We start from the raw sequence: 16,127 nt of genomic DNA, 5'->3' as shown, positions 1-16,127 counted from the left end.
CCCCCCCCCGCGCTTCTGACGGGCAGGCTGACAGCTGTCACTCAATCTTAGAAACAGAATGGAGGCCATAGGCAGGCAAGGCCAGAAAAGAGGCAAAGCAATATCCCTTGCTGCCCTCATGTTCTCGCTGTCCCAGCCCATGTCTGCTTCAGGCTCAAGGATACTGACTCTCTGGGGTGAAGAAAAAAACCAATTCAGACAGGCCCTCTCCCCGCTCCATCCACCACTAACAAGCAAAGGTGACCAGGCAAGGAAGACAGGCGTCAAGTCTGAAAGTCGTCCATTTAAAGCCCCTCACTGAAGCTAAGCCTTGCGGTGTTCCCACTCCTTTCGGTTGAAGATCCCTTGAGGTTTAGAGAGATGTAGGCAAAGCGTTTCAGGGGTTCAGGGCAGCTACAATCCTCACAAAGATCTCTGGTTTGACCTGAACCAACGCCCCGATCCTTCAAGGCTCAAGCGACCCCTCCCCACCCAGGCTCTCCCACCTATAGGCTCCGAGGGCACCGAGGGCACAGACTGCCCCTTTGAGACAAGCCGGCCAGGCCCCCGCTCCTCCCCGGACCAGCCCCTCCTCCCTCGGGCAGCCAGGGATTGGCGGGCCGGGGGCGGGCCAGGGGCGGGGCCGGGCACCCTTCATCCCCTGCGGCTGCAGTTGCTGCTGCAACCCAGCTCTCAGCCTGGAGCAGAGCGGATCTTACTCTCCGGGGCCGAGCGCCGAACGTGCCCACCACGAGGCCAGGTACTGCCGGGGTTATAGAGCCACAGCCCGGGGGCTCTGTGCGGGTCGAGCCCACTATACCTTCTCCAGTCCCTAGTGGGCTTTGGGCGGCTTTCCTCGTACCCCGAGACCCGGGAGGGAGTCCCAGCTTTCCGAGAGCAGAGCCCTGCGCGCTCCAGGGCACAGGTCTGCGAGCCTGCCGGTAGGCACCCAGCTCCAAGCTTGTGCCAGCGTGCTGGGAGGGGCACCTCGTCGACCCCGCTTCTTGGCAGGGTCAAGCTGCATAGCAAGGGGACAGCAGCCCCGAGGTTAGGTCCACAGGGCACCTAGTTTGAGGCTCAGGAGACAGTGGACCGACTTCCCGAGTCAGGACCCACGGGCACCAGCTAGAGAGTAGCCGGGAGAAGACGCTGGAGCGCTGCCCCGACGGGCGCCTAAGAGGCAGACCCGGGGCTGGCACGCCGGCAATCGGGTATATTTATCCCGGCCTCACTGGGCAGAGTTTGAGGGCAGATCGGGCCGGGACGCCTGAGGGGCCGCGGGATACATGCTGGCCCCAGAACCCGTGTCATTTGCAGTGGGACCAACGGGCACCGCCTGCTCTGGATTCCTTTGGCTCTTTGGCCTGAGGGCGGAGCGCAATGGGCGCTCCTCTCCACCTGTGGACCTGGCTGGCCCGAGTGTGAGAACTAGCTAGGGGGCCCAAGACTCAGTTTTCAGGAGCCCGCCCCTGCTGGATTGGCTCCTTTCATTGGCTACAGCGAATGCGTGCCATTTGTTTACACTAGAGAAGGGGGGCAAGGGTGGGGCGTGTGAGAATCTGCACCCCCCACCCCCACCCCGTGACCTGAGACCTGAATCCAGGTCTGCCTTCCCCACAATGCTAAGGAGGCCTACATCAAAGGCCCTTGCGCTCTGAGGAGTCCCATGGAGGACATCTCCGTGTGCATTCTTCCTTTAGCCCACCAGTTCGGTTCTGACCTCTAGCACTTCATCCACTTCCCGCCATTATATTGTCCTAGAAGAGACCCCTGGTACATAGTCCGTGATGGGGGCTTATTATCGGAAGGGAAGCTAGTCCCTTGGAGCACTCACTGCGTGTCGGGGGTGGGGGTAGAAAGCTAGATAAACCCAAGGGTAGTTCTGTTGGGAAGTAGGGATCTTCTGCACAGCTGTGGAAAGCTTTCCTAGGAAGCCCCACGGTAGAAGGGATCCAGAGTGCATGAGGCCATGCCTGGCACATTTCAGAGCCGCATAGTGACCATATCTTGCTTCTTGGGTTTGAGTACGGGACTACGTCTCTAGGAAGGATGAGACCATGTATTTCAGAGTTTTATTCTGCTTGAGTCCAGGGAACCTCTCTCCTCACTTCCCTCTCAAGCCATCCCGTTGAGTGCCGATTCTTGTCTCAAGCTTGCTGTATGCCACAGTCCAAGGCTCCAGATAGCCAGCTGGAAAGAATTGGTTATTCCTATAGTTGTGTCACTGGCCTAGAAAGTGGCCTTAGAGCCCCCCACACACACACGTGGAGAAACAGGCACACTGAAGGCAGGTAGATCACGAACTCTAGACTGGACCTGGAAAAGATAGGAAGCTGAATGAAGAAGTCTGGGAAGTCTGGGCTGGGTGTGGGTTGAGGGCAAAGCATGTTTGCAAGGAAGTTCCTGCTAGGGAGATGTAGTTTAGGCATTTGTGTGCACAGAAAGCTGGGGTGTGATGTATAGTCTATGCTGTGGCAGGAAGGGGCCCTGAGGGAAGAGTTCTCTTGTAGCCATCCCCAAGGATCAGGCGCCACAGAGCAGGTAGATTGGACTGAGAACTTACAGAGGCTTTGAACCCGTTCCATTCATTCAGTAATGTTGACTGAGCACCTACTATGTGTCTCGCTCACAGCGCAGTGGGTGGAAGAGTACTGAGGAGATGGGCTTTGGATGGGAAGACGGACATACGAGGGGAGGGTGGGAGCTCTAAAGGGCCAGGCAGCACTTCTGGGGGTCAAAGGGAGGGAGGGGCTTTCCTGCCAGTGGCCCAGAGTTGCTTGGTTTTGGATTTCCGCTCTGCGGGCCACGTCCTGTACACAGCCCCTCAGCCAGCACGTCTGCACCTGTGTGTGGCCACTGACAACAGGAGTCACTCCGACTGGCCATCGCTTCTGCTTGTCTTTTCCATTATCCAGGTAAATAAGTCTCAGGCACCAGCCTTGAGGTCTCCGAATTTTCTAGTAGAACCTGGCCTAATGACCCGCCTGGGCTTGGCTCCCCTGGATATAACATTGCGTCTGGCTGGTGGGCCATAATCTGAATTTATGGGGAGCTGAAGATGCGGTAGCGGCCTCATGGAGATCCAACTGAGCTCTACCTGGGCATCCTAGGTACCTGCTGTGCCTGGCACACATCTGCCTCCTCCTCTACACATGGCCGTTTCGGCTCCTCTCCCATTTTTTGCTTCTTCCAGGGCTCTCTGTCTTTATCTTTTTAAAGACCGTTTTACTACGTAGCTGTGGCTGGTCTGGAACTTGCTCTGTAGACCAGGCTGGCCTTTGACTCATAGAGATCCTCCTGTCTCTGCCTCCCACGTGCTGGGACTTAAGGTCTGTGCCACCACGTGCGGGGGGGCTCTGTCTTTTGCTGGCTGTCTCTTGCCACAGTTTCTCTCCATCTCTGCCTTCCGATGGTCGTCTCTGTTTCTTACCTCCCTCGGTGTCTTTCTCCATGCCTGAGTATCAAGCTGTCTACTTATGTATGGTTTTTGTTTCTCTCTGTTTTCTTTTGTCTGTGACCCTGTATATCCACCCATGTTTCTCTAGCTCCCTGGGCCCCTGTCTGTCTGTCTGCTTGTCTGTCTAGATCAGTACGCATGGGCGCATATGTGAAATGTGTATGTTTTCTCTTGCTCTGTCTCCCCTCAGATCTCTCCTCTCTCTGCCTCTATCCTCCTGACCAAATGTCTCCCCTCCTCCAAGCTGACCTTGCTTTAGCCCCCCATCAGGGTCTACAATGAGTCCCAAACTGCCCCAGGCCTGTGTTCCAGTTTTCCTTGGGGCCAGGAGTCCGGCTGTCCAAATATTTGGCCACCTCCAGGGGATTCCGGGTCGGCAGGGAGGAAGATAGGCTGGCTGGCGCAGGGTCTCCCCTGCCTCTGGGGGGCACAGTCACGTGATGTCCTGTCCTCTGCCTCAGCAGGACCTCTGGCCGCACGTCCGTCCCTCTGAACAAGTTGGCAATGGAGTTGGAGGAGGGGCTGCTGCTGGCTCTGGCCAGCTTGGGCCAGGAGGTTCTGGCTGCATTCTCTTAGAACCAGCCTGAGCAAAGGAGGGTCCAAGTTGAGGTGGGAGATGAGGCCAAGGTGGCTTGTAAGCATCTGCTGGTTGTCTAGGAAATGTACCCTGTCACAGGAAAGTCTACCTTCCGGCCCCAGCTGGGCTTCTCAGATCCTCCTAGGTACTTCCGGATAGCCAGAACACCAAGACACAGGCTACAGATCCCTGGGCCAAGGAGCAGAGGCTGAGGCATTGAAGTGGCTAGTGTAACAGTGCTCCAGGCCATCACCCTTCCCCTGGCTTTGCCCGCTCTTGCACACGCACCTTGTCATGCCATCTGTGCCAGCCACACACTGGCCACATGTTGCACTCTCCTGTTTATTATGTGGTGATGATGAGGTAGTGGGTTCGGGACTGGGGTCTTCTACCACCGAAATGTGAAGTTGTGGCCTAGGGGAGGGATGAGGGGTGACTGACTGTTCTAACAGCCTCCTACTTGCCCTGCACCTCGATCTCTTACAGCAGGGGCATCTCCCAGCAGTCACTGCGGCCGTGTGTTAGGGACTTAAAATTCAAACATGTGTACTGATTCCCCAGTAATGTACTCTTTGTCCCAGGATGGAGTCTTCCCTTTAAAATTAGGAGAAGCAGGACAGCAGAGAGGTGGCTGTCTAGGTCATAATATCTAACCCAGGGAAAGCTTCCCGACCTGGGAGCCCTCAGTGACAGGCACCTTGACCCTTTACTCCAAGCAACCTGCTTCCCACCCGGTCTTCCTTGGGCTGAAGTCAAGGCTTCCCAGGCCCAGGAAACCTGGGCTATAAAAAGGAACTTCATATGACACCCACACCCCCATCAGAACATATGGCTGCCGGACTAGGAGAAGCACAGTCCACCTTGCAGCCAGCCCACCCCTGCAAACCCACTCGGGTCCCTGAGAACGGAGGGGAAAAGCAGGACTGAGGGACTGTGATGTAGGATAGAAAGCCGTGGTTCCCACAGTGGCTGATGCAAGCAGCCAGCCCATCCTGGCCTGGATTCCTGGGCCTAGAAGTCTTTAATTAGCCAAAGTCAACACCTGCTGAGGTGTGCCTGATGAATTCTCGCTCTGTGATGCCCGCGTGGGCAGGCAGGCGTTACTTGCTGCCCCATCCTGCTGGTACTGCCCCCTCCCATCTCCCCACAGCACAAACAAGCCTCCGAGGGGTGGCCTGGGTCAGCCACCAGTTCGTGGCCCAGGCCCATACTGCGCTCACGACTAATGCCATTCTGATGACCTGCTCAAGGGCTCAGTGCTCTCTCTACCCTAAGGCTTGACCATTCTTTGGACACCCATGGCCTGCTCTCGAAGGTGAAGCCTCATAGAGCTCCCTCAGTCTGTCCTCAGCTTTGGTCTAGCCTCACAGGACCCCTAGCTATCGGGGGACAATGAGGTCCTGGGTGGGGGTGTTCCGTCCATGTTGCACTGTGAGGCTGATCCAGGCTGGGGACTTTTACCGCCTGGGCTTTTACCTCCATGGGACTGGTTCTGCCGCCGTCAGCTTTCCTTCATCAGGCGTCGTCTCTCCCGAGTTTACCCTGAGTCCCTGACATAAGCAAAGGAGGCTTGAGGCTGTAAGAGAAGAGGTGGCAGCCTTAGGAAGCATCGGAGCTCTCCCTCAGAGGGTCAAAGCTAGTCTCCACCTGGGGCTCTAGTCCTGAGACCTCCTCCACGGACCCCGACTTAGCCTTTAAGGCTCTGGAAGGCTTGTCTGTAGCCACACAATCTCCCTTCCACCCTCGCTACCTGCTGACACCACACCTCAGAGCCTGTGTCCATGCTTTGCCTTCTACCTAAGGCTCTCTTCCTCGCTTCACACTTTGGAGCTTCTGTTGGAAATTTAGGCCTAGCTACACCACCTCCTCCAGGAAGCCTTCCTTGATAACTCTCTCCTCCCTAACCTTTTTTTTTTTGTACACTGGCATTTAATGGATGGCACCTGACCTTTATGCATGCCAGGGAAAGACTACCACTTAGCTAAATCCCCAACCCCTCTCCCCTCCTTTTTAAAGTCCCAGAAGAAGGTGTTTCACATCCAGTTGTAGCTAGCAGGAGATTTAGAGTGGTGATAGAGAAGGGGATAATGGAACATGAAGAGTATCACCTCTACCAGATTGGAGATCACTTAAGGACAAATATTCTACATCCTTCCCGGGATCTCAGGGCAGCCCGAGACCCAGCAATAACTGGTTATGAATATTAGCCACCAGGCCCCAAAGACTTTAGCCCCACATCCTGAAAGGAGACAGAGCCTAGAGCCAGCACCTTAGGCACCTCCCATAGCCATTCCACGGACTTAGTCTCCCTGGAGCCAGTGCCAGGCTGCCTGGTACCCTGATGCCAGAATAGAATGAAGCCCTGCACACACCAGCCCAGGCAAGCCCTGGGGGCCTCTGTCATTATGGCAGAAACGGTTGCTTGGCCTAGATGCTGACACAGCACACTCCAAGGGCTTGTCCCAGCTTGCCCAGGGTGGGGACCGAGCAAGGACAACCTACTGAGTGCCAGGGGGTACTCTGGAGGGATTTTGGAGACCTGGCCGTGGTACCTTCAACCTAGGTGAGATCCTGGGAGGGGTGTTGAAGGCAGAGCTCAGCAGAGGGGCAGCATGAGGGCAGCCTTGGGAATGATGGATGATGTAGGGGAAGAGAGTCCAAGAAGAGAGGTCCACGTTGTCAGGGTCCTGAGCAGGTGGGATGGAGGATAGGGGGCTCAAAATCCACAGCCAGGGACACAGGTAGGTAAAGGTGCCGGGTGTAGAGTCCCCAGTGCTGAGGTAGTCGAGGTCTGAGCTCTGGGCCAGAGCAGTGGGTGAGGTGCTCCGGTGGGTGACGTGAGACGGAGGTGTGCAGGGTGCGGGGGCATCAGGCCTGAGCCTGGCTCCCTGTAGGATCGAGATCAATCCTGAGTGCTTGCTGAGCTCCTTGTAGCTTCCCACTTCAAAGCCGACCTGAGACCTGAGACCTGAGACCGTCAGGGGATGGAGCAGGGAGAGGATTCGGTGCTGGATTTGGGATACCTTGCTATATCTCAGGCCCAGGCTCTGGCTATCTATCCTGCCTGGCACAGACGCCCCTTTCTGGTCTCCACTCTGGCTCAGCCCCCCTGCTGGCCACTCTGGCCTTTAAGATGTCCTGACAGAGCCTGGGTTCACTTTGCCCAGACGTCTTCTGGGCACGGTAGGTAACCCCTGGCCCCAGCAATGGGAGAGGGGCCAGTGAGTTGTCTGGGCAGTGCTCAGTGGGGAGCGAGGAAGCTGGATCTTTTGCAGTCCAGCGGAGCCAAGCCCAGAGAAGGAGCACCAGAGATGACCTGAGCTCCTGGCCCAGGGAAATGAGGGCTCTGTTCAGAGGATGGCTTGAATGGCAGGCCCTGGGGATTAGGGGCTCCCTGGCAAGAGAGCAATGTTAGAAGGAAAGCGTGGTCCTGAGGCCAGGGCTGTGAGGAGTGTGAGGACCAAGTGGCCCAGAGAACTGTGCCCTAGGACATCCATTTCCTGGAAGGGCCCCTGAGGGCCTTTCACCACAACCAGGCTGGATAGGCCCAGGTGTCCAGCCCCAGCACCGCCTCAGGCCTCCTGGCTCTGGAGGGGGTATCCTCCGCGCCTGCTGTCCACAGTGCCAGCTCTCAGCCCACAGAGGGCCCTTTGTTCCAACTGCCAACAGAGCCCGCCGGGCATCTGGGAACAGGGCCCACAGCCCTCACCCTCTCCCAAGGCCTCCAGCCATCGGACAGAGCCATTCTAGGTTGGCCAGGAGGCCCCTGGCACACAGGACCAGCTCAGGAAATTGTGTCCCAGGACTACTGTGAGGAAGGGGATTCACTCCAAGATGCACATGCAGAGAGGGGTCAGGACCTAGGACTTAGCATTCAGGGCTTCTGGTGCCACTCGGCTATGGACTCAGATCACCCAATGACCCTCGCTTTGCAGGAAGAGAAACTGAGGCCCTAAGAGCTTGCTTGGACTGTCTATATAGGGGACTTGTGCTTTATGAGTTGTCTCATCAGGGCGTCCTAGGAGCTCAGGTGTGCAAGCTCTACTCCACACCCCAAAAGCAGATCCCAAGGAAGAGACAGGTCCCAGTGAGCTTTCAGAGCTTTCACGTGCCTGCCCGTCCTAAGTGACCCCTCTCAGGGCTGTACTATGGCCACTGGCTTCCTGTGGGAAACTAGACCATGGTCCCAAAGATAACCAGGGGGACTGATTGCTCCACAGACGTCTGACCGTGTTGGCGTGAGAGCAGAGCCCCTGGGAGGTCCTCGGAGCCATGGAGATACCTCGACAGACAGAGATGGTGGAGCTAGTGCCAAACGGCAAACACTTGGAGGGACTGCTACCAGTGGGCATGTCCACAACAGACACTCAGAGGTAAGGAGAAGAGGGACCTGGCGGCAGCTCGGGGAAGCACTGGGGAGAGACGCAGGACACGGGGATGGAGCCGAGTCCCATGTGCTGTCCTCCCCCTGCAGAGCTGAAGACCCCCAGCACTGTGCCGAGGGCAAGGGCTTCCTTCAGAAAAACTCCAGCAGTGAGACACACTTCACCGATGTGAGCCGGGCAACCCGGGAGGGTTTGGGGGGACTGTGGGGAAGTTGGACACAGTGATGAGGTGCTCTGCAGCAGCGGTGGGGGGCTGAGGGACAGTGAGGGGGAACGCCACAATACCCCGTTTTTTTCGTTGTTGTTGATTCGACACATTTCCCATCCCACTTTGGTACCTGCAGTTCGAGGGGAAGACATCGTTTGGGATGTCCGTGTTCAATCTCAGCAATGCCATCATGGGCAGCGGCATCCTGGGGCTCGCCTACGCCATGGCCAATACGGGCATCATCCTTTTCCTGTGAGTGCCTCTGCAAACAGCCTTAACAACTGCCAACCATGACCTCCCAGGACCTTCCAGTCGGCTATCCAGTGGGTGGGCACTTCTTACTCTGCACCCAGGCCACTGCTGCGGAAACATCCACAGCCAGCCAGACAAACATACCTCACTGTTCTTCAAACCCACAAGGCTAGCCCTACAGGCCCGAGTCTGTTCTACTACGTTTACACATGATGGCTGAACCCTTGTGGCCAGGCCTTGTGTGGCCACACGCGCCCTTGATTTGGTGGCTCTGCCCTGAAGCCTGAATGGAAAACGTGTTTGTCCCAAAGACTCAAGAAAAGAAGGTGCTCAGAGCACAGGCACAGGGCACTCTTGACCCAGAGGGCTCCCACCTGGGTTGTGTTGCACCCTGGGTAAAGAGAGTAGTTGGTCATATCTCTGGAGTCTCCTGACTTGCACGCGCTCCTCAGACATTTACCTCCCAGACTCCTCCCCCCACCCCAGCCTCTTGGAGCTCCTCACTCCCTGCCAGCCAACCTCCAATGGCCTCTTTTCCTCCATGTTCTCCAGGTTCCTCCTGACAGCTGTTGCCTTGCTGTCTAGCTACTCCATTCACCTGCTCCTCAAGTCCTCAGGGATCGTGGGTGAGCCTCTTGCCGGCCTGCAGAGGGGCAGGGCTGAGGTGGGCTGGGGGAAGCTCCCCTGGCTATCCTGACATCCGGTTTCTGCAGGCATCCGTGCCTACGAACAGCTGGGCTACCGTGCCTTTGGGACCCCAGGGAAGCTGGCGGCGGCCCTGGCCATCACACTGCAGAACATTGGAGGTGAGGCTGGTGGTTGGGGCAGCGGGATGCAGAAGGGGCTGGCTGGTTCAGCGGACCTCAGCAGCTGTCCCCTGCCTTCTCCTCCAGCCATGTCCAGCTACCTGTACATCATCAAGTCTGAGTTGCCTCTTGTCATACAGACCTTCCTGAATCTGGAGAAGCCGAGCCCGTGAGCCTGGGGAACGCGGGTGGGGAGCAATGGGTGCCCAGCTAGCCCGATAGACAAGCAGAAGTGTGGCTGATGGAGAGCAGACAACTGCCCAGAGAGCCACATTCGGCTCCTGTTTGTGTGTGCAACATCCAGGGAAACCCCCCAGAGGGGACTTTTAGAGCTAGAAAGCCAGGGTCCACGTGACCCAGGACCCTGCATATGAGCAGAAGGGCCTCAGGCTTAGCTCTAATCACCTGCTATTCCTGACCATGGGGTCCCCCCCCCCCACGCCACTACCAAGAGATTAAGTCCAGGGCATGTGTGTGGGGTGCCTACTACTTAGCCAGCACCGGCTGGGCATCAACCTTGCTTTGTGTTTGAGGGGCCGGAGGAGAGGCTAAACCCTGCTCCTGACCACCCAGTGCCCACAAGCAAAGGGGCTGCGTGATTGAGAACAGTGCGAGAGGGAGAAAGAATTAGGATTCCGTAGCTAGGGTCTTAGGGACCTTTCCCAAGGAATATGCCTTTGAATCTGCTCTAGAAGAGTGAGCGGTCCGGGCCCTCCTGATCTTGTCTATGCCCCACGCTCATTTCCAGGAGAGAGGAGGGCCAGAATAATACAAGATGCAGGGGCCAAGAAAGACCACAGGGGCCACAAGTTATTGGCCAGTCCCTGAGACTCTCAAGAAAAACGCAGACCCTTCCTGAGCCACGGCCTTCCATCTTCCCTTAGGAGGCTGCCCAGACCTGCAGTCATAAGCGGACCCACACGAGCCGTGTCCCAGGCTAGCTCACATCCTCAGGAGTGTGACAATGAGCACCCCTCCCCCGTTTCTGATAAAGCTCAAGAAGCCTTGGAGTTATGGTTAAATGTTGGCCAGGGGACACAATGCGGCGTCACTGGTGCCCCCAGCAGGGAGAAGCAGGTGACCCCACCCCAAGCTAAGGAGCCTCTGTGTTTCCCACTCTTATTCCTTCAGGGTGTGGTACATGGATGGCAACTACCTTGTGATTCTGGTGTCTGTCACCATCATTCTGCCCCTAGCTCTAATGCGGCAGCTCGGTGAGTCAACAGGGCCAGCTGGTAGCGGGTTGGGAAGGGGCACACAGGAGGCCCAAGTCTCACGGTTCCCTCTTTGGCAGGCTACCTAGGCTATTCCAGTGGCTTCTCCCTCAGCTGCATGGTGTTCTTCTTGATCGCAGTGAGCCACCCTCCATGTTGGTCAGGAAAGAGCCCAGAGGAAGTCCTCTGTCGGGGCGGGGTGGGGGTGGGGGAGCAGGGCTTCTCGGGAAGCCGGGGTGAGGAGGAAGCCCTTCTAATCTTGAATATGACTTCAGAGTGACTCTGCAGGCAGCCTGATACTGATGCTCTCACTCTTCCCCACCCCAGGTCATCTACAAGAAGTTCCAAGTTCCCTGCCCATTGCACATCTTGGTCAATGCCACAGGCAACTCCAGCCACATGGTGGTGTTGGAGGAGAAGGCGCAGCTGCAGGATGAGCCTGAGGCTGCGGCCTTCTGTACCCCAAAATACTTCACACTAAACTCACAGGTTCCAACAGGCCAAGCCAGGCCAGGGAAGTGGGGAGAGGGCCTTGGGTGGGAGGGCTGCCTTGACGTACTTCTCTGGTTCTGCAGACAGCGTACACCATCCCCATCATGGCTTTTGCCTTCGTCTGCCACCCCGAGGTGCTGCCTATATACACAGAGCTCAAAGAGTAGGTGTCTGTGGCTGGGAGCGGGATGGTAGCTGCCTTGATGGTCTGGAGAGAGCAGATGTAGTCTTAGATATGTGTCTGGAGGGAGAGGGGACAAGACCCAGGTCACCAGACCGAAGATCGCCATGGTCGATAAGAGTAGGAATTAGGAGCTGGGCAGTGTTGATGCACATCTTTAATCCCAACACTCATGAGGCAGAGGCAGGTGGATCTGTGTGAGTTCGAGGCCAGCCTGGTCTACAATTCGAGTTCCAGGGCAGCCAGAGCTATTACTCAAAGAAACCTTGTCTCAAAAAAACACCAGCCGGGCGGTGGTGGCGCACGCCTTTAATCCCAGCACTTGGGAGGCAGAGCCAGGCGGATCTCTGTGAGTTCGAGGCCAGCCTGGGCTACCAAGTGAGTCCCAGGAAAGGCGCAAAGCTACACAGAGAAACCCTGTCTCGAAAAACCAAAAAAAAAAATTAAAAAATTAAAAAAAAAATAAAAACACCAAACAAAACAAGAGTAGGAATTAGGGGCAAGAAGGAGACTTTCTCACTGCTGAATAGAAGAATATGGTGCCAGAGCGAGCCTTGGATGTATACAGTTATCACTGGGTGGCTCAGCTTGTCACCAAAACCCTTCTCTACCTGCCTGCAGACCCTCGAAGCAGAAGATGCAGCACATCTCCAACCTGTCTATTGCTGTCATGTATGTCATGTACTTCCTGGCTGCCCTCTTCGGCTACCTCACCTTCTACGGTATGGCTGGATCAGCGTGGGTGGGATCGGAGGCCAGGCTGGGAGGCAAGGGCTGGTCAGTGGCCGGAGCGCCCTGAATACTGTAGGCACTCACTAGATGTGTGATGCCTGACTGTGTCCTGCAGCTGTGGAGGTGAGTCTGAGTGCCACTCCCCACAGCGTCAGGGTCCACCGCCCCCTGGCCTGCTGACCACCCTCCCTGCCTGCCACAGACAGGGTGGAGTCGGAGCTGCTGCACACCTACAACAAGGTGGACGCGTTTGATGTGCTGATCTTGTGTGTGCGCGTGGCCGTGCTGATAGCAGTCACACTTACGGTTCCAATCGTTCTGTTCCCGGTGAGCCAGCGGAGAGGTGACTGGGCCAGCAGAAGGGAGGGTCTAATGGGGGCCACCAGACTGATGGCTCTTCCCACCTGCCCAGGTACGACGCGCCATCCAGCAGATGCTGTTCCAGAACCAGGAGTTCAGCTGGTTGCGGCACGTGCTCATCGCCACTGGCCTGCTCACTTGCATCAACCTGCTGGTTATCTTCGCCCCCAACATCTTGGGCATCTTTGGAATCATTGGTGAGAGTCTGGCCCTGCTCTAGGAATGGGACAGTATCCCAGAGAACTTCACTTCTACACGTCCTGGTAGACCCCTCAGCACATACCCTACATTTAAGTGATAGTGGCGTCCCGTGCGCATGGTTTAGCCTCCAACCTGAGCTCTCGTTCTTAAAGCTATTGCAGTCCATTTCGAAGGCTCAAAACCACTGAGTGAGTCCTCTTTAATAGATAATGGGACGGACCCTGGGGCCAAAGTCTTCATAAAGGACCTCCTTGGGTTGGGCATGGTAGTGTGTGCCTGTAATCTTAGCTTGAGAGGATGAGACAGGAGAATCATTGAGTCCAGGTGTTCAAGACCAGCCCCGGAGGCATAGCGAGATACTTCTGACAAAAACGAAAGATCTCGCCGGGCGGTGGTGGCGCACGCCTTTAATCCCAGCACTCGGGAGGCAGAGCCAGGCGGATCTCTGTGAGTTCGAGGCCAGCCTGGGCTACCAAGTGAGTTCCAGGAAAGGCGCAAAGCTACACAGAGAAACCCTGTCTCGAAAAACCAAAAACAAAAACAAAAACAAAAAAAAAAAAAAAAAAAAGAAAGATCTCATGTCTTACCCCCATTTTACACATGGGGAGACCAAAGTCCAGAGAGATTAAAGGAACGTAAGAGCGGCAGTTGGTGAGCCGTTAGACTCCAAGCTCGGTGTCCACTGTCCCACCCCAGCTGAGGGTTTGAGCTGGAAAATTAGACAATTCTGAAACATCTTTGGGATGAGCCAAGTTTGACTCCTTGACCCAACTCTTTGTCCGCCTCACTGATCTGGGTGCCGAGGATTGTGAATATCTTGAAAAGACTCTTGCTTCCCTATGTTCCAAGTCTGTGTCGAACTGAAATCAGCAGACAGGAATGCATTGTGGAAGTGATGGAAGAGTCTCTTGGGGAACTTGTGTTAGTCCAGTTAGCTCTTGGTCGCTGTAACAGAACCACCGAAGCTATTAACCTGCGAAGAGAACACGCAGGGCTGGTGAGATGGCTCACTGAGCAAGGGTGCCTGCCACCAAGCCTGGACAACTTGACTTTGATCCCCATGAACGTGCTGGAAGAAGAGAACTGACTCCTACAAGTTGTCCTCCGACCTCCATGTGTGTACGGTGACACACGTGCACCTATTTGCCTACATGTATAGAACACAATGGATGTAAGAATTAAATCAAGAGAGGGAAAAGGTTCAGGGGCCGGGGACACAACTTAGTAGTGTTTGCCTGGCTATGAGTGTATGATGCTCCGGGTTAGAGTCCAGCAGCGCATAAACAAGGTATTGTGGCACGTGCCTATATTCCCAGCATTGAGAAGGTGGAGGCAGGAAAACCAGGAGTCCAAGGTCATTCTTGGCTATATAGTTTGAGGCTCTCCTGGGATAACCTTGTAGTGGGATAGAGGTGTGTGGCAGCACAGAACAGCTTACCCCATGGCCAAGGACTAAAAGGAAAGAGGGGCAGATCAAAACCTTACAAGCCCCTTAAAGGGTTAATCCCAACGCCTCAGGACCTCCCTCAAGGCTCCACCTCCTAAAGGTTTTGTCCTTCCAAACCCGAGAGCCCCAACTGGACCCTCCTAGAGAGCACACCACCAAACACTTGGGCCTTCTGAGAGCATTCGAGATCCAAATTCTTACAAGCTGTTAGGAACCCAGGCCCCTTAAGGCTTTATCCTGCAGCAAGTCTCTTTCCTTGATTGTCGGCTTCATTCACTTCTGTTTTCCTCACCAACCAGCACCTTCAGCCTTGCAGCCTGGTGGATAGAGAACATGGGGGAAGGCTGGTGGGCTCCCCTGGAATCAGGCAGGGCTCTCACAACACAGAGCACACCTCCCCGGTTAAGAATGCTTGGTCTCACCGAGTCTGCCTCAGACCTTGGCCAGCTGTGAGCCAGCTGTGGCTCTGCTCTGCCCTTTGCAGGTGCCACATCTGCTCCGTGCCTCATCTTCATCTTTCCCGCCATCTTCTACTTCCGAATCATGCCCACTGAGAAGGAGCCTGCAAGATCCACCCCTAAAATCCTGGTACGAGGGGCCTGGAAGCCGGTGGGCTGGGGCAGGGATGAGGGAACTGTCCTTATCTCGGGCCTCTCTCATTTCTGACCCTTAACAGGCCCTTTGTTTTGCTGTGGTTGGCTTCTTGTTGATGACCATGAGCTTGAGTTTCATCATCACTGACTGGGCCTCCGGGACCAACCAGCACGGTGGAAACCATTAGGAGGACTTAGGTCTTGTTCTGTCTATTCATCCCAGCACCCCGCCCTCACTCTCCAGCCCAGGGGCTCTTACGGGGAGAAAGACAGGGGAGAGACACTGTAAATACTACGGCATTTGGCTCCACCCATATCCTCTCCGTTGGAAGGTTTTTGTTGAAGAGCCAGGACCAAGGCCCTTGGACCACCCCCCTGCTGGGCTCCAGAGCTGCAGGGGCTTCCTGAGCTAGGAACAGGGTGGGGCTGTTGCCTCAGATCCCACCAAAACCCTCCACCCTCCTCCCACAGCTGTGTACACTGAGGCCCAGCAGCCCCCTCCTGAGGTCACACAGGCTGTAGGGCACACAGAGCCAGAACCCAGGCCTGAAGACATCCCCCAGGCCTGCTGGGGAGCCGCAGTCTGCACCCAGAGGGCTCGGCTCCCCCAGCCTGCTGATCTCACAGCCCCCTTTCCAACACTTGGGCCCCAAATCTAGCATACTCTTGTCCTCTTCTCGCATCTCCTTCACGGAAGGAGCCCCTATCCTACCCCATATCTGGGGTCTGCAGGTTCTGCTGAGGATGGTATGCACCCCAAGAGATCCCTGCTGTGGACCTTTACCAGTCCTGGGGAGGCTGGGACTCCCACACCTCAAACCTGGGCCATGACTTACATTCCGCTCCTGGGAGAAGAGAGGCTGGGCCCAGAGTATCCTGGCCCTGGGAGTCAAAGACCCCAGGAGCCAGACTGGCACAGAGGTGGGGAGGCTGGCCTTTTATAAATACTATACATAAGACTGATCGTGTTTTATATTTTTGGTCTACATAGTCCTCGGGGTTCTGGGAAATAGGGTAGGGGTCAATAAGGGTATGGATGGCACTGGGGTTCTCCTGTCTGCTTGCCTGCATGAGAGTGGGGACTGAGCAAGACCACCCCCACCCCCACCCCACCTCCTGCCTCTCAGACCAACCAGTGGCATGCTCAGACCCAGCTCTGGGCCGGGGCCAAGTTCAGCACAGACCTGCTTTCTCACGGGGTGAGGTGGGGAGGAATTAATGAGGCCCCAGGAAATGGGACAGA

At 56.0% G+C, this 16,127-nt stretch overlaps 1 protein-coding gene across 1 annotated transcript; it reads left to right on the top strand.

Annotated features, from left to right (window-relative positions):
* Window positions 1–8,239: 8,239 nt before the first annotated feature.
* Slc38a3 (solute carrier family 38 member 3) lies at window positions 8,240–15,843 on the top strand. Its single transcript, XM_059267109.1, has 15 exons — window positions 8,240–8,386; window positions 8,488–8,566; window positions 8,743–8,858; window positions 9,411–9,484; window positions 9,572–9,664; window positions 9,752–9,833; window positions 10,796–10,878; window positions 10,959–11,017; window positions 11,206–11,367; window positions 11,454–11,533; window positions 12,173–12,273; window positions 12,486–12,610; window positions 12,696–12,840; window positions 14,776–14,879; window positions 14,968–15,843. Exons 1-15 carry the CDS (start codon window positions 8,286–8,288, stop codon window positions 15,070–15,072), a joined length of 1,509 nt encoding a protein of 502 aa, XP_059123092.1. The 5' UTR covers window positions 8,240–8,285; the 3' UTR covers window positions 15,073–15,843.
* The last annotated feature ends 284 nt before the right edge of the window (window positions 15,844–16,127 follow it).

This window comes from Peromyscus eremicus, chromosome 7 (assembly GCF_949786415.1).
Source record: "Peromyscus eremicus chromosome 7, PerEre_H2_v1, whole genome shotgun sequence".
NCBI lineage: Eukaryota > Metazoa > Chordata > Mammalia > Rodentia > Cricetidae > Peromyscus > Peromyscus eremicus.
This window is presented reverse-complemented; position numbering and strand designations above follow the sequence as displayed.